General features: G+C 35.1%; 1 protein-coding gene across 10 annotated transcripts in view; it reads left to right on the top strand.

The window, feature by feature from the left end:
* The window catches only part of BDP1 (B double prime 1, subunit of RNA polymerase III transcription initiation factor IIIB), a 127,321-nt gene that overhangs the window by 34,010 nt on the left and 70,003 nt on the right, over positions 1 to 23,308 (top strand). For 8 of the 10 annotated variants that reach the window (XR_002823746.1, XM_023729537.1, XM_023729538.1 and 5 more), the window contains 8 exons: positions 360 to 635; positions 1,941 to 2,088; positions 8,120 to 8,278; positions 12,418 to 12,577; positions 16,093 to 16,184; positions 17,123 to 17,318; positions 18,113 to 18,246; positions 22,366 to 23,174. Coding sequence is in view for 9 of the 10 variants with exons in the window: in XM_023729537.1 (XP_023585305.1) it covers positions 360 to 635; positions 1,941 to 2,088; positions 8,120 to 8,278; positions 12,418 to 12,577; positions 16,093 to 16,184; positions 17,123 to 17,318; positions 18,113 to 18,246; positions 22,366 to 23,174 (1,974 nt within the window). In the remaining variant the exon portion in view is untranslated. Of the gene's footprint in view, positions 1 to 359; positions 636 to 1,940; positions 2,089 to 8,119; positions 8,279 to 12,417; positions 12,578 to 16,092; positions 16,185 to 17,122; positions 17,319 to 18,112; positions 18,247 to 22,365 lie in introns of all 10 variants that reach the window. The other 2 variants (XM_023729545.1, XM_023729540.1) reach the window with 2 other exon arrangements.

Raw genomic sequence — 23,308 nt, 5'->3', positions numbered from 1 at the left:
CTATTGAGTTGATTCCAACTAATACTGACCCTATAAGACAGAGTAGACCTGCCCCGTCAGTTTTCCAAGACTGTAAATCTTCATGGAAGCAGACTGCTGCATCTTTCTCCCATGGAGTGGCTGGTAGGTTTGGACTGCCAGCCTTTTGGTTAGCAGCTGATCCTTTTAACTACTGTGCCACCAGAGCTCCTATAACTGATTTAGGCATTTATTTCCTATTGGGCATTTTAGATTGTCTTCTTTTTTTTTTCTTAGCCAAATAATACTGCAGAAAACATCCTTGAATACTTATAGTCTCCAATTTTAAGAATGTTTCTGTAGGTTGTGTATAAATTCACAACAATTTCTCTTGTTTTCAGTGAAAAAAGTTGTCAGTGAAGGAGTGAATGATGGTCCAGATGAGTCTGTGAGTACTAAAATTTCAGACACAGAAGGACTACTAAAGGATGCTCAGACAGTTGAAGAAGAGCAGTCATCTCTGACTTTATCAGAACAGGATTCAGCAGAGATTGCATTAGAATCAGACCTAAATCAAAAGAAAAGGAGAAGGAGGAATCAAGATAAAGCTGATGTAAAAAATCTTTTGGGAAATGCCACTGTTCAGTCAGGCCCTTCTAAAGGAGAAAAACACAAAAGTAAGTTTCATATACATTTAAGCAGTTGCTATCTTACTTGAGAAGACATGTACAATAATATACTGTATAACTTAAATACTTTCTTCTGGATAGTAGCAATTAATGCCTATTAATTGGTTCTGTAGTCATAGTACTGTGTTGAACCTTGTTATTTTTAACTAAAAGAAGAGCTCATTGTAAAAAATAATAAAATTTTAGTGAATTGGGGAGATTTTTCTCTAGAATTTGTCTCTAAGATGTATTACCTTCTACGTACTTCCATTAACAATGATTAGAAGTCACAGGTATATAGTTAAATGTATGTTGCTTATGTTTATTAATAGAGCAGACATGTTTTACCTCTACAAAGGACCTCTGTGAACTCACAGTGAAGTGTTTACTTTCTATAAGAGAGCTATTGGAATGAGTATTTCTCCCATTTTTCTTGTGTTTTACTCCCTTAGAATGTAGATGTATTGACACTTGTGAGTTGTTAGAGAATGAGGGCTAGAGTTTAGGGAGAGCTTGATTTCTTTCCTTAAGAGTTCATATATATATTACCTAAAGCATGGTCAAATAAAGAGAGGAGAAAAAGATAGTAGCTGACCAAAACAGCCTTACTACAGAGTTTAAATTTTATGTAGTTCCTCTTCATCAATATGATTTTAATAAATGAGTCCAGCTAGTTAGCATAGTGTGATTTATAGGCATCACAACATTTGCAGCTTACTATTACATAAAAAGGAGAATAGCTTAATGATTAGAAAATGGAAATTTGTAATCAAACAGACCTTGATTTAAATCTAGTTATGTTACTCAACTGAATGTATGACCTTGAACAAGTCGCTTAAGATCTCTTTTCTATGATGAGGATAATATTAATACCTTTTAGTAGAAATGTTTTCACTATTAAATGAGATGATGCATCAGAGAGATTTAGCAGAGTTCTTAGCACTTGGTAAATAATAAATGATAGCTGTTAGTGTGATATTAATTATGGTACTTCTGAAGGAGCAGAAGAATAGCCAAGTCCACTTTTCATTGCCTGACTAGACATACAACAAGTCAACTTAACTGCTTGAAGTTTAAGTAAGATAAAAGGAGGATGCTACAAACTGCCCAGGGAATTTTAGGCTGGGTCTTAAAACACAGTTATAAGTTTATTAAATTTTCGTTGTGCTCTAAAAATAAGATCTATGCCTTGCGTATAAGAATTTGAATGTTGAATGAATTAATGCTTGTGAATTCCTTTCTGCTTTAAAAAAAATAATTGAAGAGATGTTTTTGCTGTCATTTGTTAGACTAACATGCACTTTGTATTCATAGATAAATGTGAGTCTCTAAGACCAGAGGAAAAGGAAGATGAATGCTGTAGGGAACAGAAGCTTTCCTGCTTACAGAACACCAGTGACATTGTGGACATACCTTCCAGTGAAAAAGATGAGAAAAGAACTGACCCCATCCTTTCATCAAGGTATTTTCTACGTCTGTACTGACTTTACTGAGGAGTATTGAAGTCTCCAACTATATTGTGGGTCTTCTTATTTCTCTTTCTAGTTCTATTCATTTTTGCTTCATGCATTTTGAAGCTCTGTTATTAGGTACATACACATCTAGGATTGTCTTGTCTTCTTGGTGAAATGATATTCTTTATCTCTGGTCATTTCATTGTTCTGATGTTTCATTGTTCCGTGGTAAATATATTGTTCTTTGGTAAATACATATATGTATACACATTTACATAAATATACATTTATATAATACATATTTGTATAAATATAGGTGTATATATATCCAGACATTTGCCATCTCAACATTTTGTACATATACAGTTCAGTGAGATTCATTATGTTCATCATGTTTTGCAGCCATCACCACCATCCATTTCCAAATTTTTCCATGACCCTGAACAGAAGCTTAGTGCCCCTAAGCAGTGACTCCCTCTTTCCTTCTCCTATCTGCCCTTGGTAACCACTAAGAAACTTTGCTCTCTACATTTGACTGCTCTAGATACTTCAAATAAGTGGGACCATACAATATTTGTCTTTTTGTGACTGACTTATTTCACTCAGCATAGTGCTTTCAGGATTCATCTATGTTGTAGCATATATCAGAACTTCATTTACCTTTATGGCTGAGTAGTATTCCATTGTATGTATGTACCATATTTTGTTTATCCATTTATCTGTTGATGGAATTTAGGTGTCTTTTTGGTTATTGTGCATAGTGCTGCAGTGAACATTTGTGTACAAGCACCTCTTTGTATTCTTGCTTTCAGTTCTTTTGGGTATAGAGGCAGTCCCTGAGTTAGGAACATCCGACTTACAGATGACTTCTCCTTGCCCTTTAATGTTACATTTATTTGCCGTCACTTTGAAACAATTTAAACAACCCTTACTTACAGTGAATTCTTCATCACAGTCATCTTCACTTGCTGCACATGCAGCTTTTAAATCATTGAAAAGGCTTTGAGCCCTTTCTTGAACTAAAATAAGGCTAAGTAAGAACTGTGTGCACCTGTTAAAGAATTACATGCGCCCTGGTGGTACAGTGGCTAAGAGCTTAGCTGCTAACCAAAAGGTCAGCAGTTCGAATCCACCAGCCACTCTTTGGAAACCCTACGGGGCAGTTCTCCTCTGTCCCGTAGGGTCACCGAATTACAAATTCAACTTAAAGGCATAGTCAGTAATGTATCTTGTTTGTAGCCTCGGGACTGCCTGTACCTAGGAGTGGAATTGCTGGATCATACGGTAATTCTTTGTTTGATTTTTTTTGTTTTGAGGACCCGCCAAACTTTTCCGTAGTGACTGTACCATTTTACAGTTCCACCAGTAATGGATGAGGGTTCTAGTTTCTCCATATCCTCGCCAGCATCTGTTGTTTTCCGTGTGTTTTGATCATAGCCATCTCAATGGGTGGGAATGGAGTGATACTTCGTTGTGGTTTTGATTTGTATTTCTCTAATGACTTATGTTGAGCATCTTTTCATATACTTGTTGGCGGTTTCTATTTCTTCCTTGGTGAAATGTCCATTCAAGTCCTTTGCCTGTTTTTTGATTGGGCTGTTTTTATCTTTTTGTTAAATTATAGGGATTTTTAATATATTCGGATTATTAAACCCTCATCAGATACATGGTTCCCCAGAATTTTCTCCCAGTCTATATATTGTCTCTTCACTTTGTTGATGACGTTCTTTGATGAACAGTTTTTAAAAATTTTTCATGAGGTGCCATGTATCTGTTTTTTATTGTTTACGCTTTGGTGTCTTACCTAAGAATCCGTTGTTAACAACTATATCCTGAAGCATTATCCCTATGGTTTCTTCTGAGAGTTTTATAGTTTTTGTTCTCACATTTACATCCTTGATCCATTTTCAGTTAATTTTTGTATATAGTGTGAGGTATGGGTCTAGTTTCATTCTTTTGCACGTGGAAATCTATTTGTCCTTGCACCATTTATTAAAGAGAATATTATTTTCCCATTGAATGTACTTTACACCCTTGTTGAAAAATCAGTTGATCATAGATGTATGGGTTTATTTCTGGACTCTAAATTCTGTTTCGTTGGTCTATGTATCAGAGCCCTGGTGGCGCAGTAGTTAACAGCTGAGCTGCTAACCAAAAGGTCAGCAGTTCGAATCTACCAGCTGCTCCTTGGAAACCCTATGGGACAATTCTACTCTTTTCTATAGGGTTGCTATGAGTCGGAATCAACTTGATGGCAGTGAGTTTGGTTATTTTGGTTTGGTGGTCTGTATAGCTAATGTTATACCCTTACTAAATTATTTTGATTACTGTAGCTTTATAGTATGTTTTGAGATTAGGAAGTTTGAGTCCACCTACTTTGTTATTCTTTTTCAAGACAGCTTTTGCTATTTGGGGCCCTTTGCAGTTCTATATAAATTTGAAGATTGGTTTTTCCATTTCTGCAAAGAATGCTGTTGGATTTTTCATAGGGACTGTGTTGAATCTATAGTGCTTTGCGTTGTATTAATATGAGCAATATTAAGTCTTCCAATCCATGAACATGGAATATCCATCCATTTATTTAGGACTTCTTTAATTTCTTTCAGTAATGATTTATAGTTTTCAGTGTACAAGTTTTTAACTTCCTTGGTTAAGTTTATTCCTAGGTATTTTATTTTTTTAGATGCTATTTTAAATGGAATTGTTTCCTTAATTTCCTTTTCAGAATGCTCATTGCTGATGAAACTCAACTGATTTCTGTGTATTGACCTTTTATCCTGCCAGTTTGCTAAATTTATTAGCTCTAGTAGCTTTCTTGTGGAATTGTTGAGGTTTTCTAAACATATGTAGGATCTTGTCATCAGCAAAAAGGGATAGTTTTACTTCTTCTTTCCCTATTTGGATTCCCTTTATTTCTTTTTCTTGCCTGATTGCTCTGGCTCAGACTTTCATTACAATATTAATAATAATGGTAATATTGAATAGCAGTGATGAAAATACTCTTTCATTTTTTGATAACTATTTTTACTGTTATAAAGGATTCTGATTTGATGATTGTTTTTCTTTTAACACTTTGAAAGTGCTTTTTGTATAATTGATCTTCGGCTCATGTAGTTTCTGCCAATAAGTTTGCTGTAATTCTATTTTTGTAATTTTTTTCCCTGCGATTGCCTCTAAGATTTTATCTTTGTTCTCAGCAGTTTGAATCTGACATATCCTGGTATATCGACTTTTTAGGTTTTTTTTTTCCTTTGCTTTTTTTAATCCTGTTTTTCTGTCTAACCTTTTTTATTGTGCTTTAGGTAAAAATTTACAGAGCAGATTAGTTTCTCATTCAACAATTTATATACAGATTATTTCATAACATGGGTTGTAATCCCTGTAATGTTTCAGCACTCTCCCCTTTTCCACCCTGGTTTCCCTGTTTCCGTTTGTCCAGTTTTCCTGTCTCTTCTGCCTTCCCATCATTGCTTTTGGGCAGGTATTGCCCATTTGGTCTCGTATACTTGATCTAAGCGCACATTTCCTCACATGTGTTATTGTTTGTTTTATAGGCCTGTCTAATCTTTGGCTGAAAGGTGAACTTCAGGAATGACTTCAGTTCTGAGTTAGAGAGTGTCCAGGGACCATAGTCTCAGGGGTGCTTCTAGTCTCTGTCAGGCCAGTAAGTCTGGTCTTTTTTTTTGTGAATTTGAATTTTGTTCTAAATTTTTTTTCCCTCTCTGCCTGTAATCCTCTATTGTGATCACTGTCAGAGCAGTTGGGGGTGGTAGCCAGGCACCATCTAGTTGTGCTGGACTCAGTGTGGTGAAGGCTGTGGTTCATGTGCTCCATTAGTCCTTTGGACTAATATTTTCCTCGTGTCTTTGGTTTCTTCATTCTCTTTTGCTCCAGATGGGATGGGACCAATAGATGTATCTTAGATGGCTGTTCTATCTAAGCTTTTAATATATTAATCATTATTTTAAATTATATGTCTGTAAATTTCAATGTCTAGGTTATTTCTGTGTCTGGTTCTGTTGATTGCTTTGTCTTTTGCCTCTGTGTGTGTGTGTGTGTGTGTGTGTGTGTGTGTGTGCACGCGCACGTGTGTGGGTATGTGTGTCTTGTAATTCTTGATAGAATGCCAGATACCATATGTGTGACAGTAGAAACTGAGATAAATAGTATTTGTCACTGGAAATGGGCACACCTCTTCTGCTAGTCTGTTAGGGTGGAAGATAGACTCAGTCTAGATAGGAGTTGAGCTGGATTTCCGTTTTGTTGTTGCCATGGTTACTTTTAATGCACGAGATGTATGAGATGACATTACTATTTCTCAATATAATGGTTTAATTTAACAGAAGGCTGTTGCCTTTATTAGACTTCGTGGCATGTAATGGGAATGTTAGAACCGATTAATTAAAATTAGGAACAGATGTGTTAATGAAAGCCAGATTTTGGTATACCGCACACAGAAAATAGGATTTCCGTATACAGAGCCATTACCTAATAAATGAATCATTATACGTGGAAGAGGAGTAATCACTGCTATTAGTGATTCTTATCTTTTTTATGTCATGGTCTAGTTTTGAAAAGTTTGATGAAGTGTGACTTCAGAGAAACAACTTTTTATAAGCTACATATAAAACCATACTCGTGACTTTTTGTAATTTTGGGAAGAACAACCCTGCAGTGACTGCTGAAATCTCAACTGATTTTGAAAAATAGTGAGCTGATTCTAAAATTGTAGAAGAGCAGAAGGTCATGAATGGTAAAGACAGTTTCGAAAAGCAACAACTTGGGAGAAGAAACTTATTAAGACTTACTCTAAAGCTGGAGTAATTAAAGTAGTGTGGCCCTGGTACAATGATAGACATGTTGACTCAGTGGAACTAAATATAGAGTCTAGGAGGAGACATTTAGGAATCTGAGATATGGTAGAGGTAGCTTTAGAAATCAATGGGCCACGATGGAATTAGCTACTCAGATGGTGCTAAGATATTAAAAAGATAGTATTAGATTTCTGTTTTACCATATGTCCTAAATATCTGATGGATTAAAGACTACATGTGTAAAGCAGATCTTTAAAACTTTTAAAAGAAAAGTAGGAAAATTTTTTTTATGATGTCAAGTAGGCAAGGATTTCTTAAGACACAAAAAGCAAACTTCAAAAGATAAGATTAATAGATTTGACTGCAGTAAAATCAAATACTTTGGTTAACAAAAGACTGTATAAAGAAAATGTTTTAGACAGGCTACTAATTGGGAGGTTTTATGTGTAAAATCTAGCCAATACATACATAAAGAATTGTTACCGATTCATTGCGAAAAGACAAACACCCAGTTTTTTAAAAGATGCACCAAAAAAAAAAAAAAGCGTCAAAAATGTGCATATGTGTTGAAACTAGGTGTTAGTACCTGCTGTCAATTAGATTACTGTGAAATATTTCACAGTACAGTAGTCTTTGCTTTATATAGTATAGTATTAACTACAACTTCAGCGTGTAGCAACTCTATCCTCACTTGCACAACTTTTGGTTAACTCAGTACCATGCAAAGCAAGGACTACCTGTATACAATTTTAATACAAGGTTATTCCTATATATTACGGTGATTTTACATGTACCTTTCATTTTTGAACCTGATGTAACTAACAGCTTGTCATTTTGTGAATTCTTGAACATTTTCCCAAGTCTTTTCTCTCTTCATTTGTGGCTGCTGCTTATTCTGAAGGTACCAAACTCCAACTCATAGTGACCCTCTAGGACAGAGTAGAACTGCCCCATAAGATTTCCAGGGAGCACCTTGTGGATTCGAACTGCCGACCTTTTGGTTAGCAGCCATAGCTCTTAACCACTATGCCACCAGGATTCTTTATAATACGTTGCAAGAAGGATCATAGAAAAACCAAAATAATCAGTTTTGATTATTCCATAGTATGAAGGATCATCTTCCAAAGTCTTGGTTTTGTGTATTTTAAAAAATCTTTTAAATAATTAGTATAAAATATGTATTACTAAGGATTCTTCCCCCCCTGATATGTTTTCATTTCCTTAGTAATCAAAAAGATGCCATGTTAGTATCAACTGAGTCTTCAGAATCAAGCACTTCAGATTTGCCTTCTTCAGAAGTTGGAACTAAAGCATTGTCTGAGGTGAACAATGCTGAGAGTAGTTGTACAGAAGAGAGAAACGTTGACCTAAAAAATAAGTCACTGTAAGTATTTTATATGGTAGGATTTATTTCTATATTTTTGCTGTGGCTGGATTTCTAAAATTTTGATAAGGTTTTTAAATGATAATAATGTTTCTTCCTTTAAGGGGTAGAAGGGGACAATAGATAGACCATTTAATATGTAATTATACTTTGATGTATTAAGAATGAGACATCAAGGTTCTCAAGCCTGAATATTTGCAATGAAATTTGACTTTCATGTGATTTATTATTTTTTTTATTCTACTTTAGATGAAGGTTTACAGAACAAATAGTTTCTCATTAAACAGTCAGTACACATATTGTTTTATGACATTGGTTTACAATCCCACAATATGTCAACACTCTCCCTTCTCAACCTCGGAGGACCATTTTTTTTTTGGTGAAAATATACATAGCCAAAGATACATCATTTCAAAAATTTCTACATGTACAATTCAGTAACACTAATTACCTTCTTCAAGTTGTACTGCTATTCTCACTATCCCTTTCCAAAGTATTCCATCACCATTATCTTCAACTCACTGTCCCCTAGGCTTCTCATCAAACCTTTTGAGTTACTGATGTCAATTTGATCTCACGTAGATCTTTTTTTTTTTTTGGACTTTAGTTTGAAGGTTTACAGAACGAATAGTTTCTCATTAAACAGTTTATACAAATACTGCCCTATGACAGTGGTTAACAACCCCATGACATGTTAACTGTCCTTTCTCAACCTTGGGTTCGCAATCACCAGCTTTCCTGTCACCTCCTGCCTTTTAGTCCTTGTCCCTGGACTGCTGGGCCTCATTAGTCCCGTTTTGTTTTATGGGGCTGTCCAATCCTTGGCTGAATGGTGAACCTTGGGAGTGAGTTCACCACTGGGCTAAAAGGGTGTCTGGGGGCTATACTCTCGGAATTTCTCCAGTCTCTTTCAGGCCAGTAAATCTGGTCTTTTTGTGTGTGCGTTAGAATTTTGTTCTACATCCTTATCCAGCTCTGTCCAGGACCCTCTGTTTTGATCGCTGTCAGAGCAGTCAGTGGTGGTAGCCGGGCACCATCTAGCTATACTGGACTCAGTCTAGTGGAGGCCTTGGTAGCTGTGGTCCATTATTAGTCCTTTAGACTAATCTTTTCTTTGTATCCTGTTCTCTTCATTCTCCCTTGCTCCCCCAAGGGGTGAGACCAGTAGAGTATCTTAGATGGCTACTCACAGGCTTTTAAGACCCCAGACGCTACTCACCAAGGTAGAACATAGAACAATGTCTTTATAGACTGTGTTATGCCAATTGAGCTAGATGTTCCCGGAGACCATGGTCCCCACAGCCCTCCGCCCAGCAATTCAGTCCCTCAGGGAGTTTGAATGTGTCTATGGAGCTTCCGTGACCTTTCCTTGTACAAGTTGTGCTGGCTTCCAGTAACGTGTACTGTCTTACCCTTCACCAGTTACCACTGAGTTACTTTTGAGTCTGGTATCAAAATAGTAGATTCTGATATTGATGATTTTAAGGAAGTGATTATGTCTTTCATTATGCAGATACTAGCTAAATTAATATCTTCACTAAAAATAGGAGAAAAGCACTGCAGGAATCTCCTTTTGAAAAGATATCTAAAGATTTCAGACTTCCTTTTTTTCTCCCTTAGAACTCCTCACCTCATAAGGGAAGCTATTCAGTTTATGAATTCTTACTTTATTTTCATTAAAGCAGATTTGATTCACATCTAGAATCATTTTTTTTTATAAAATAAAAATTTAAATTATATTCTAGAATAGGAAATACATTTGTATGGTTCAAACATCAAAAAGTATAAAAAGGTATGGACTGAGAAGTCTGCTTTCAGCCCTGTCCCCATTCACTTTAACAAGTAACTAGTGTTATGTATGTTTTGTCTTCTTTCAGAGGTTTTAAAACATGTATATTCAAGCTAATATAAATCTGTATTCTTTATTTTTTTTGCTCTTCTTAAAAATCTAATAGTAGCATATTATGCATACCAGTTTTTTTCTCTTCTGTCTTTTCATAAAAACCTTCTTTGTTCTTTTTATAGCTGCATAGTATTCAGTTATATGAATATATCACAGTTTATATAATCAGTGCCCTATTGACTGATAATTTGGTTATTTTTACAAACAGTGCTAAACTATTAATCTTGTTACCTATGTTCTTTCACCTGTATGCAAGTATATTTGTAGGTTAAGTTTTTAAAACTGGAATTGCTTACTCAAAGGGTATATATATATATAAGTTTGTGTGTATGTATATGTACACACACACACACACACACATATACATACAGGTATAATTTTAATAGATAGTTCCAAATTCTCTCTGTAGGAGTGTACTTGTCTCCCTTTAGCCTTGCCAATAAACAGTGCTATTAAACTTTTGAAGTTTTGCTGGTCCAGTAGATTAAAAAATGGAGTTTCATTATAGTATACCCACTGTCTTAGTTATCTAGTGCTGCTATAACAGAAATACCACATGTGGATGGCTGTAACAAAGAGAAGTTTATTCTCTTACAGTCTAGGAGGCTAGAAGTCTGAATTCAGGGTACCAGCTCCAGGGAAATTCTTTCTGTCTCTGTCAGCTCTGGGGGAAGGTGCTTGTCATCAGTCTTCCCCTGGGTCTAGGAGTTTCTCAGCGCAGCGACCCCATGTCCAAAGGACCCACTCCACTTCAGGCACTTCTTTCTTGGTGACATGAGGCCCCTATCTCTCTGCTTCCTTCTGACTCCCTTTAGCTCTTGTAAAATAAGAGATGATGCAGGCCATACCCCAAGGAAACTCCTTTTACATCAGATCAGAGATGTCACCTGAGCAAGGGCATTGCATCTCACCCTAATCCTGCTTAACATAACCTAATCATGCCTCATTAACCACAGGCAGAGATTAGGATTTACAACACATTGTAAAACAAATCACAAAATAGAGAACAACCACAGAATACTGGGAATCATGGCCTGGCCAAGGTGACATGTATTTTTGGGGGATACAATTCAATCCAAGACACACCACCCATCCCCTTTTTTTGTTAGGGTTATGTCATTCTTTTTTTTCCCCCCTCAGTTTCTTATTTTGAAAACTTTCTAACCTAAAGAAAACTCAAAAGAATGTTACAATGAACATCTGATTCTTAATATTTTGTCATGTTTGTGTACATGTGCTTGTTCATGTGCTTTCTCTCAGTTTCAATCTCAGTCTAGTTTTAATTTGTACTTTTCTTACTGGGCGTGAGGTTGAGCATCTTTTCACATTTTTTAAAATACATTTCTTTTGTTGTGGTAAATATATAGATAACAAAAGATTTGCCTTTTCAGCAGTCTTCACGTGTGGTTCAATTACGTTATCTCTTCACATTTAAAACCCATTTGCATTTCATTTTTTGAGAGTTGTCCTCATCTTTGCCTGGTTTTTTATTGAGTTTTTGGTCATACAGTTTTGAGCACTTTATATATTACAGAAGTTAACCTTTTGTTATGAGTTGCAAAACACGCTTTACTGGTTTGTGGTTTGACTTTTGACTTAACTTTTGTTTTGGCCATGTATAGCTTTTTTTATCTTTAACTTGTCAGCTTGCCCTGTTTTTTCTTTTATAACACCTGAACTTTTCATCATATTTTAGAAAGGCTTACTTCAAAATTACAAAATAATTTATCTATGTCTTCTCTATGGTTTTATTTAAATCTTTGGTACATTTGTATAAATGTATAATGAGTAAATTGTCAGGAATGGAACCAACTTTATTTTTTCCAGGTGTTAAGTTTTTCTATAATTTTTTGAAAATTTTATTTAATATTTACTTAGTATTTTTTGTAGTTCGTCTTATACTGACTGTTTTGAGATACTATGTTTATCTTATACTAAAATTGTATTTTTTTTTTTTTGGATCATTTTCTGGATTTCCTATTCTGTTCCATTTATCTCTTCATTGTTATTCACACTTTTAATTACTGATTAATTACTGATGCTATAGAGATTATTTTTAACATCTTGCAAAGCAGGCTAGTTACCTGCATTACTTTTCTTTTTGGCTACTGCTATTGGAGGTAAGTTTTTAAAGGTGTTCTTTTCTGACTTTGGATAGATTATTTTAGAATTTTTCAGAATTTCTTTTGAACATGACTGCATGTTAGATACAATTTGTTAAATGTTAATTTTTTAGGGAAACTGATCAAACAGGAAATGTTAAACCAATGGTGAGAGGACGACTCCAAAGACCTAAACCCAATTTATCAAGAGCAGTTGGGAAGAAACCAGTTAGTTCACAAGGTAAAACAGATGCAGAGAACAGGAGTTCACATCCAGAAACTTCAGTTGAAAAGGTATGGAGTAAAAGATTTAATAGAAAACAAAATTATAAAAATTTCCCTAACTAATAGGGAATAAAAATTTTTAGCTTGTAATTACAAAGTACTGCTACTGATATTAAAACAAAGATACAAGAACTTGCACATTTATATTATATTTATTCTTATTAGTTTCCCATTTATCCATTTTCTTAGAAGCTAGAATGTGCTATTTCAGACATCTTCAGTGGTGATAAATCTGTCTTTTGTGTACTTATATAAAATTTTTATTTAAAAGTATTTTTCAACTAACTATGCATAAATAGCTTGGCTTCTATCCAAAAGGTCAGCAGTTCTAATCCACCAGCCGATCCTTGGAAACTCTATGGGGGCAGTTCTACTCCATTCTGTAGGGTTGCTATGAGTCAGAATCAACTCAACAGCAGTGGGCTTTTTTCTCTTACATAAGAGCGGCCCGAGAAGACAAAGTAAAATATTGTAATGAAATGTGCAAAGACTTGGAGTTAGAAAACCAAAAGGGAAGAACACACTTGGCATTTCTCAAGCTGAAAGAACTAAAGAAAAAATTCAGGCCCCAGGTTGCAATACTGAAGGATTCTTTGGACGAAACATTGAATGATGCAGGAAGCACCAAAAAAAGATGGAAGGAATACACGGAGTCACTGCACCTAAAAGAACTGGTCGACATTCAGCCATTTCAGGAGGTAGCTTATGATCAAGAACTGATACTGAAGGAAGAAAGTGCAGGCTGCATTGAAGGCATTGGCAAAAAACAAGGCTCCAGCAACTGAGAGAATACCAACTGAGATGTTTCAAAAAATGTATGCAATGCTGGAAGTGCTCACTCGTCTATGTCAAGAAATTTGGAAGACAGCTACCTGGCCAACCGACCAGAAGAGATCCATATTTGTGCCTATTCCAAAGAAAGGTGATCCAACAGAATGTGGAAATTATCAAACAATGTCATTAATACCACAAACAAGTAAAATTTTATTTAAGATCATTCAAAAGTGGTTGCAGCAGTACACTGACAGGGAACTGCCAGAAATTCAAGCCATATTCAGAAGAGGATGTGGAACATGGGATATCATTACTGATGTCCAATGGATCTGGGCTGAAAACTGAGAATACCAAAAAGATGTTTACCCGTGTTTTATTTGCTATGCAAAGGCATTCGACTGTGTGGATCATAACAAATTATGGATAACATTGTAAAGAATGGGAATTCCAGAACACTTAATTGTGCTTATGTGGAACCTGTACATAGATCAAGAGGCAGTTGTTTGAACAGAGCAAGGGGATACTGTGTGATTTAAAGTCAGGAAAAAGTATGCGTCAGGGTTGTATCCATTCACCATACTCCCTCAGTCTGTATGCTGAGCAAATAATCTGAGAAGATAGACTATATGAAGAAGAACGTGGCATCAGGATTGGAGGAAGGCTCATTAACAACCTGTGATATGCAGATGACACAGTCTTGCTTGCTGAAAGTGAAGAGGACTTGAAGCAATTATTGATGAAGAACAAAGACTGTAGCCTTCAGTATGTATTTCACTTCAACATAAAAATCCTCACAACTGGACCAATAAGCAACATCTTGATAAACAGAGAAAAGATTGAAGTCGTCAAGGACTTCGTTTTACTTGGATCCACAGTCAATGCTCATGGAAGCAGCAGTCAGGAAATCAAATGACATATTGCATTGGGCAAATCTGCTCCAAAAGACCTCTTTAAAGAGTTAAAAATCAAAGATGTCACCTTGTGGACTAAGGTGCACCTGACCCAAGCCATGGTGTTTTCAATCACATCACACATGTGGAAGCTGGACAATGAATAATGAAGACCAAAGAAGTGTTGATGCCTTTGAATTATGGTGTTGGTGAAGAATATTGAATATATCATGGACTGCAAGGAGAATGAACAAATCTGTCTAGAAAGAAGTACAGCCAGAGCGCTCCTTAGAAGGTAGGATGGTGAGACTTCGTCTCATGTATTTTGGACACGTTATCAGGAAGGACCAGTCCCTAGAGAAGGACATCGTGCGTGGTAAAGTAGATGGTCAGCAAAAAAGAGGAAGACCTTCAATGAGATGAATTGACATAGTGGCTGCAACAGTGGGTTCAAACATAGCAACAATTGTGAGGGTGGCGCATGACCCGGCAGTGTATCTGTCTATTGTACATGGGGTTACTATGAGTTGGAAATGACTGGACAGCACATCAGAACAACAATACGTAAAATTATTTCCATAAGTCTTTCATCTAAATACTGGCACACACACTTCTTTGTGTTCTCCTTTATCTCTCTCTGTGTGTAAAGATTTCTGTAGCTTTAATCATAATGTATAACATAAAAAAAATTATTCTCTGACATTACTCACTTATACTTTCTTGGGTCTGATGTTTTTAGTGGCTATATTGTGTTAAAGTATTTTTAATTTACCTAACCATTCCTCTAATGTTGGACTTTTAGGCTGTTTCCGTTAAAAAAATATATTGTAAGTAAAAGTATATAATTTTACAAGTAGAGCTTTCTTTGGAAAACAGGCAAAGGATACATTTCCAGAAGTGGTGGGTTTAATGGGTCAATGAGTATTTTAAATATTTTTATGACTCTGGTTATGCGTTGTCAAATTCACAGTCAAAAAGATTTAATCTATTGCTACAAGCCTTATTTTAATGTTCCTATTTCCTTATACCCTTGCCATCATTATGTTGTTATATATTTTTTTATTTATGCTAAAACACTTTTTAAAATGTTGATGTGCTTTTCATCCTTTTATATGAGCTGTCTTTTTTTAACTAATACTTTTTGTGTTATATTATTATAATCTTGTAAGTTTTTTTTTTTTTTTAGTTCTAGAAAATTTGGAAAATACAGATTCATGTAAAAATTAAAACAAAAAGTGCTTGTAGTTTTAATATCCAGATAGTGGCAACCTTTTAGCATATATCCTTCTAACTTTTCTTTTACAGAATTGAGTAGTAGTATTAATTCAGTTTTGTATCCTACTTTGGTACTTAACACTTCATAAGTTTTTTTCTATGTCGTTTAAACATCTTCTGAAAATGTGGTTTTTAGACTTTATAATATGCTGTCATATGGATATAACCTAATTTATTTAATCATTTACTTTTTAATGTATATTTTCTCTTATTTCATTGTTTGCTTTTTTATATAATGTTTCAGTGAACATCCTAGTACGTAAATTGTTGAATATTTCTTTATAATTATTTTCCTAGAATAGAGTCTTAGTATTACTGGGTCAAGGAGTATGAATATTCTTAAGGCTTTTGATTCATATTGGCAAAAGGCCTTCTAGAAGGGATATACCAGTTTGTACTTCCATTATTAATGTATGGGATTCTTTGTTTTAACATATTCACATCTGCTTTTAGGGTTTTTAAAATCTCTTCTAATTTGAAGTACAAAAAATAGATACCATTATTTTAATTTACTCTTATTTGATTATTACAAAGTTTGAACATTTCTTTATAATAAGATTAACTGTAAAAAAATTAAATTCATAGAATCACATGGAAAAGGATCAAATGAATATATTTGACAGTTTGGGAATGGAGAATTCAGAGAAAGCGAGCACAGAAGCCGAGACTGTATCTAAGTAAGTATTCCAAGAAGCAGGATAAAAACAGTAACTTTTAGGAATGATTGTAATAACTTTTCTTTTTTTTCCAACTAAAAATATCTTTATTTTGTAAAACTTGTTTTCTGCTTGATAACATCTGGATTTTATTTTTAGCTAGTATACCTTAGTCCATTTCAACTGTAGATGTTTTTGAAACATTTAAAAAAAACTCTATGTTTGAAATTATAGAAATAAATCATGGTATGGTGTAGTGGTTACAAGCTCATCTGCTAACCAAAAGGTTGGCAATTTGAATCCACCAGGCGCTCCTTGGAAACCCTACGGGGCAGTTCTACTCAGTCCTATAGGGTTGCTATGAGTCAGAATCTACTTGACAGCCATGGATTTCGTTTTTTTGGTTTTGTGGTTCCATTGAATTAACAATTACTTTCTCTCTCAACTCATTAACAAGAATTTAGCAAAGTCTTGTTAAATAAATTATTGGTTAAGAGATATACTCCTGGATAATTTCTTTAAAAGGTTTCAAAAGGGAATATTTAACTTGAAATAGAGATCTAGAACAGGCCTTCCTAGAACAGCCTTGTTCTAATATGAATCTGAATGAGTGGATTCTGGACTGTACCAGGGGCTGCCATTTGCACCATAGTTTGTGACTAATGCTCTGGAGTTGTACGTTACACATTAGTACCCTGAGTGAGGAGGATTGTCACATGCTTATGAGGTGTGGCTTTTTCCAATATTGTAATGAAAATTTGATTAAAAAAATGCTTTTTATAGTCAGGTTTCCAGGATCATGTCTGTTCCAGAAAGTAAGCTGTAGTTTTATGAATATCTCTGAAGGTGTGAATTATATTCTAAAAGGCTAATTTATTCATATTTGGGAGAATACTAAAAAATAAGAGTATGTGAATTCAGAACTAACATTGATTTGTATTCCTTTGTAATTGTTACAGTTTGAGTGAAAAAATTTGTCTTCGGGAAGATAAACAACCAAAGGCTTTCAGACCCACACAACTAATGAGGGGCCGATTACAAAGGCCAAAGCCAAATGTAGGTAAAGTTGCTGAAAGAAAAGAAATTCTAGCATCACAGGAAAAAATTGGGGCCGATGAAGAAAAGAATGAAAATGAATCCTGTATCGATAGAGATGTGAGTACTTTGATCCCCCCTGCTTTTTTTAAACAATTATAGCCTCAGGATAAGCCTCTTCTCCCCCCTCTTTTTAAAGCAGCAATACTGCATGATTTATCTGTGTGCATTGTTTATTAAATTTATGGCCAAAATCTCATAGCAGAACAGCTTTGCTAATTGTAAAGTCATTTAACTCTCAGCTCTCTGAATTTTGAGTATTTATATAATGGGTAATCTTACTTTCACCTTACCTTGTATTTGGACTTGTTTTCCCCTGTTATCTAATGAGTATTTGAATTACTCTTCACTTTTGAAAATATACCTAGAAATATGAATTTTAACGTTGGCTAAAATAATAGAACGTTTAAAAAAAAGAGTTAAAATGTAATTGCAAAGACAAAGATCATGAATTTTAGATTATTTACATATTAACTAGTCTTTATGATAAGGGTAAAACTTGACATAATTTGAGATTTGAATTTCTTGTATAATTCCCAAGGTCTATAATGTGATCATGATAATCAGAAAGATAGACCCCATAGGATAATTCTGATAGATAAGACTGAAGCAAATAACTTGCTTTCTGATTTGGGGAACAGAATGGGGCTTTTAGATGAGGTAAAAGGTACAGCTTAAGAAATTTTCTAAGATAGCTGAAGAAAAAAAACGATAGAAAACATCCCTTGAATTCATTTTATCATTTTGAAATCTTTACCGTTTTCCTTCTACTCATTGGACAAAATTTTCAATTAAGTCTTTATAAATGTATGTGTCATTATGAAATTTAAAACTTTAAATATTTTGTTATTAAGGCTCCTGAACAAATGGAAGATCAGTCATGTAAAAATTTCGATTGTGGAGACATTGTATCACAGCCTGAGAAAAAAGATACTTCTTTTCATAATGTGCAACCAGATGAGCCCAAGACTCTTAATGAATGCCTATGGTAAGCGTTAGCTTGTTTTATGTAATTTGAAGTTTTATATAAAGTTTTAGAAGTTTTTCTTAAAAGAGAATTAGACTGATTTGTTATCTGTACATCAAGTTACACAATGTGTAAAACAGCTTCATTTTTCAAGGCTGTTTATGCTATAGCCTTCATGTGGATTTCTTAGTTACGGGTAGTTTGAAAAGAGCTACTCATCATAAATTAGACTGAGTTTACGTGGATAGCATGATCATTTAACGTGCATATTAAATTAGATGTCTCTGTCCAAATATGAAAACTTTCCTTATTTTCTTAATATTTGTTTCTTTGTAATTAGGATGATCACATATTGCCTTTATGTAAAATTTACATAAATTTTATGTAAAACCCATATGTAGAAACCTATACTCCTCATAGCCAAAGCTCCCTATATTCATTATTTTCCCTTTGGAGAGTACTAAACCAGATTGTTGGAATTATTAGTATACCTTTTCTTTTTTTATTTCATTTTGGGAGTTTTCAATGTACATAAAAGCAGAGAGAACACAATAATGGATTCTCATGTACCTGCTACCCGGTTTCGCAATTATTAATACTTTACCACTCTTTATAGGCTACATTCTGGCCTATGCTATGCTTTCTTAACAGCTGTGTTAATCTGTTTAAATAGTATCTAACCTGAGCCTGAAAGCTAGGTTTCCTGAACTACTTTAAGGATCTTTATTAGAAGATAGAAAAGCTCAAAAAAAAAAACAAAGTGTTTTACTACTGTGCCATAGAATCTCTGGGTAGAAACCGTGTACAAACTATATTACTTGGTACAGATCTTTGATATAGATATTAGTTACACATATCTGGCAGTTTGGATTTTTTATTTACATTTTTCAGTTCAAACCACTCATTTGAATAGTTCATGTGGCTCAGCAGAAAATTTTCCCAAATGGCCTCTGGTTTTACAGCTCCTGTGGATATTGTTTATAACTAATATCCAGTCTGATCTCAACAACTTTTTTCTCTCAGGGTAGTGTTTCTTCTGCTTTAACATGTGACTTTTCTGATCTTTGAATCTTTAAGGACCTTAAAAACAATTAGAAGATTCTATGTTGTACCAAATTGTACTTCTCTTTATATCTACTAGGCAGTTCCTTAACGCCTCTGCCTGCCACAGCCCTGCCCCACATACTGTGGTTTGGTCAAGGTCCTATGTTAGAGAAAGAGATAATAAGGAAAGAGACTCTGAAATGAAGAATGAATTTAAAATTATACTTTATCTGATAAGTTAATGAATATTCTTTTAAAACTTTACTTTTCTAGGCTAATGGTGCATCCTACCTACTTCATATAAATATTTTGACGTTTGTGTCATGCATAGATGGTGATTTATTTTATGGAGGTTTATAAATATTTTGTTAATTCTTAAACTCCATAGTTTAGAAAAACGCATTTGTGGACCTTGAAACAAATTTTTGTGCCCGTTCCTTCTACCTTCTCCAGTTTTGTTCCTCTTTCTTTCTTTGTTTTTCTCCTTAAATTCTGTGATCTCTGAGAGGATTTCTGGATCTACTGTATGTTTTGAGATGTAATCTACTTCAACTACATATCTGATTTCCTATCTCAGATACTGCCCTTCGGTTAATTATGTACCTGATAGGAACTCTATGAGAAGGTCTGTCTTGTTACCATTGTATTCCCAGTTCGTAGCTAGTGCCTGCCTGGCATATAATAGGTGCTTAGAAATATTTGCTGATTGGTTGTTCATGAACTCCAAGAGGCGTGACATTTGTTTCTTATTTATCCGTACAGGTTCAGCTTAATAAAGTTTTTATTACTTAAAAGCAATCTAAGCACATAGAATATAACACTGTATATTTGTATCTTAAAATCTGAACAGATGTTGAAATAATGAATTTTTTCTTCTTTTTATTGTGCTTTAGGTGAAAGTTTATAGCTCAAGTTAATTTCTCATACAAAAATTTATACACATATTGTTTTGTGACATTAGTTGCAATCACTACAATGTGACAGCATACTCCCCCTTTCCACCCTAGGTTTCTTGTGTCCATTTTACCAGTTCCTGTCCCTTCCTGCCTTTTCATCCGGCCTCCAGATAGGAGCTGCCCATTTCGTCTCGTGTATCTCCTTGAACTAAGAAACACACTCTTCATGAGTATTATTTTATGTTTTATAGTCCAGTCTAATCTTTGTCTAAACAGTGGGCTTTGGGAATTGTTTTAGTTCAGAGTGTCCAGGGCCATAGTTTCAGGGGTTCCTCCAGTCTCTGTCAGACCATGAAGTCTGGTCTTTTTACATGAATTTGAGTTCTGCTCCGCACTTTTCTCCGGCTCCGTCCGGGACTCTTTTCTGTTGTGTTCCCTGTCAGGCGGTCATTGGTGGTAGCTGGGTACCATCTTAGTTCTTCTGGTCTCAGGCTGATAGAATCTCTGGTTTATGTGGATCTTTTGTCTCTTGGGCTAATATTTTCCTTGTATCTTTGCTGTTCTTCACTCTCCTTTGCTCCGAGTGGGTTGGGACCAATTGATGCATCTTAGCGTAATGAAATTAATAATAAAGCCTTTGCTTAAAGCATCTATATGTTTAAAGAATATGCCAGTATTCAACATGTGACTATAAAGGCCAAATAGTTTATATTTCCCCTTGATACTCAAACCAAGACTGCTAGCATAGAACCCTTACTAAAAGCTAGATGTTTCTGAATGGAAATGATAAGTATCATAAACTGGAAAATAGAATTAAATCCATCTAACCAAAACCAAACCCACTGCTGTTCAAGGTGATTCTGACTCCTAGCGACCCCCATGGGGTTTTCAAGGCTGTAAATCTTTACTGAAGCAGACTGCTACATCTTTCTCCTGCGGAGTGGTTGGTGGGTTCAAACCACTGACCTTTCAGTTAGCAGCTGAGCACTTTAACCACTGCACCACCAGGGCTCCTGAAGTCCATCTAGGACTAACTAAATTAAATTTCCTTTATGATATTAATTTTACATTGACTGTTACCAATTACTAAAGTTAGTGATGTATACAAACATTTCAGTTTTTTAAACAAATACAACTTGAAAGCTTGTTCCTAAGGAGCTTCCTTGTGTTATCAAAAAAGTTAACATTATTAAAAAGCTGTTTCAATGAGAAAGAATAGGTTAGGGCCTAGAGATTTTCAAACAAGCAGTAGAATAATTTCTAGTAAAGGGTTTTTTTTTTTTTTTTTAAGCTGTGAATGTATAATTATACACTTGTTTAGCCTAACATTGCTGAGTAAATCAAGTGTGTCATTTGATCTAGCTTTTGCCTGAGAGTAATCACTTTTCTTAACTTGTTACTTAGAGCCTTTTCATTTGTTTATATATTTTTAGTGGTTTTAGTATCCATTATGATAAACAAAACACAAAGCAAAACAAAGGAGCTATATATATAGAGAGAGAGCCTCTGCTTTTTATGAAGAGCAAGCTGCTTGTTCTGGGTAGTGATTGTTCTATGCCCAGTAGCATTCAGTAAACCACAAAATGTTCTTTATTTAATCAGTCTTGTTATTTCCAATTTGTTCTATATAGGAAATCTCATTTTAGATTGTTTTTAAAAAGCAAGGAGAGACGGCCCTCGTTCTTAGTTATAAGACGCAAATCATTATTTAAGTCATACCTCCATCCAGTTATTTGAGATGCTGGTCAACTTTGGCCATGCAAATGATTTCTTAACTTAAAGTCTAGGTAAAGATAGTAAGGGCAAAGAGGTAGAAATAGACGCACCTTGATCAAGCTCCGACACAGAGTACTGGGTAGTCTTTCCCAGCCAGCATTTGAATAGGATGGTAGGGATGACATTTAGAAAGGGATGATTCGAGGCCGATTGACTGCTTCTCTGAGTGACATTATTATTAGATGCCTGTATTTATATATACCTGTCTATAAAGCAATATATTTAATTGTTTTTGAAATTCACTATAATTTCAAAAAATGGTGTTTTTTTTCCTCATTGTTAAAATTTTACCGACAGAGCCCTGGGTCTTCCCTAATTTTTTTTTTAATTCGAGAGTTTTGATGTCTCCCACTCATCATATCTTCAGCTGGCAGTCTGGTTTAAAGCTTGATTGTGTGTGTGTGTTTTTTTTTTTTTTTTGTAGCATTCAAGAGGATAATGAAGCAAATATTTGCAAACAAGCCCCAATTGTAAGGACTCGATTTCAGAAACCAAAACCAATTATAGAAAGAGGAACTGGAAGAAGAGAAATTTTCTCAAGGGAAGAGGTACCAGAGAAGATTCTTGACCCTGGGGAAATGGAATCAGATTTGGGAGAAATTGCAAGACTAGAAACCTCTCCAAGGGAGAAGATGCCAGTGGAGGCTAATACTACTAAGGAAATGGAGACAGATGTAAAAGAAACTGGAAGAAGAGACATCTCTCTCAGAGAGAAAATAGCAGAAATGATTGACATCACTATGGAAATGGAGACAAGTTTGACAGAGACTGGAAGAGAAATTTCTCCAAGGGAGAACGAATCAGAAGTGATTGATGCCCTTGAAGAAATAGAGACAGATTTTGAAGAAACTGAAAGAACAGAAATATCTCCATGGGAAAAGGCCCCAGAGGAGATCAAGACTGTAGGTGAAGTGGAGAAAGGTTTGAAAAAAACTGAAAAAGAGGTTTCCCCAAGGAAGAAATTACCAGAAATGATTGTTGCTTCCGAGGAAAGAGAGGCAGATTTTAAAGAACCGGAAAGAAGAGAAACATCTCTACAGGAAGAGGCCCCAGAGGAGGTTAAAACTGTAGGTGAAGTAGAGAAAGGTTTGAAAAAAACTGAAAGAGAGGTTTCCCCAAGGAAGAAGTTACCAGAAATGATTGCTGCCTCTGAGGAAAGAGAGGCAGATTTTGAAGAAACTGGAAGAGAAATATCCGCATGGGAAGAGGCCCCAGAGGAGGTCAAGACTGTAGGTGAGGTGGAGACAGATTTGGAAGAAACTAAAAGAGAGGTTTCCCCAAGGAAGAAGATACCAGAAATGATTGCTGCCTCTGAGGAAGGAAAGGCAGATTTTGAAGAAACTGGAAGAGAAATATCCCCATGGGAA

The sequence above is a fragment of the Trichechus manatus genome, unplaced genomic scaffold (assembly GCF_000243295.1).
Source record: "Trichechus manatus latirostris isolate Lorelei unplaced genomic scaffold, TriManLat1.0 scaffold00029, whole genome shotgun sequence".
Classification (NCBI taxonomy): Eukaryota; Metazoa; Chordata; class Mammalia; order Sirenia; family Trichechidae; genus Trichechus; species Trichechus manatus.
This window is presented reverse-complemented; position numbering and strand designations above follow the sequence as displayed.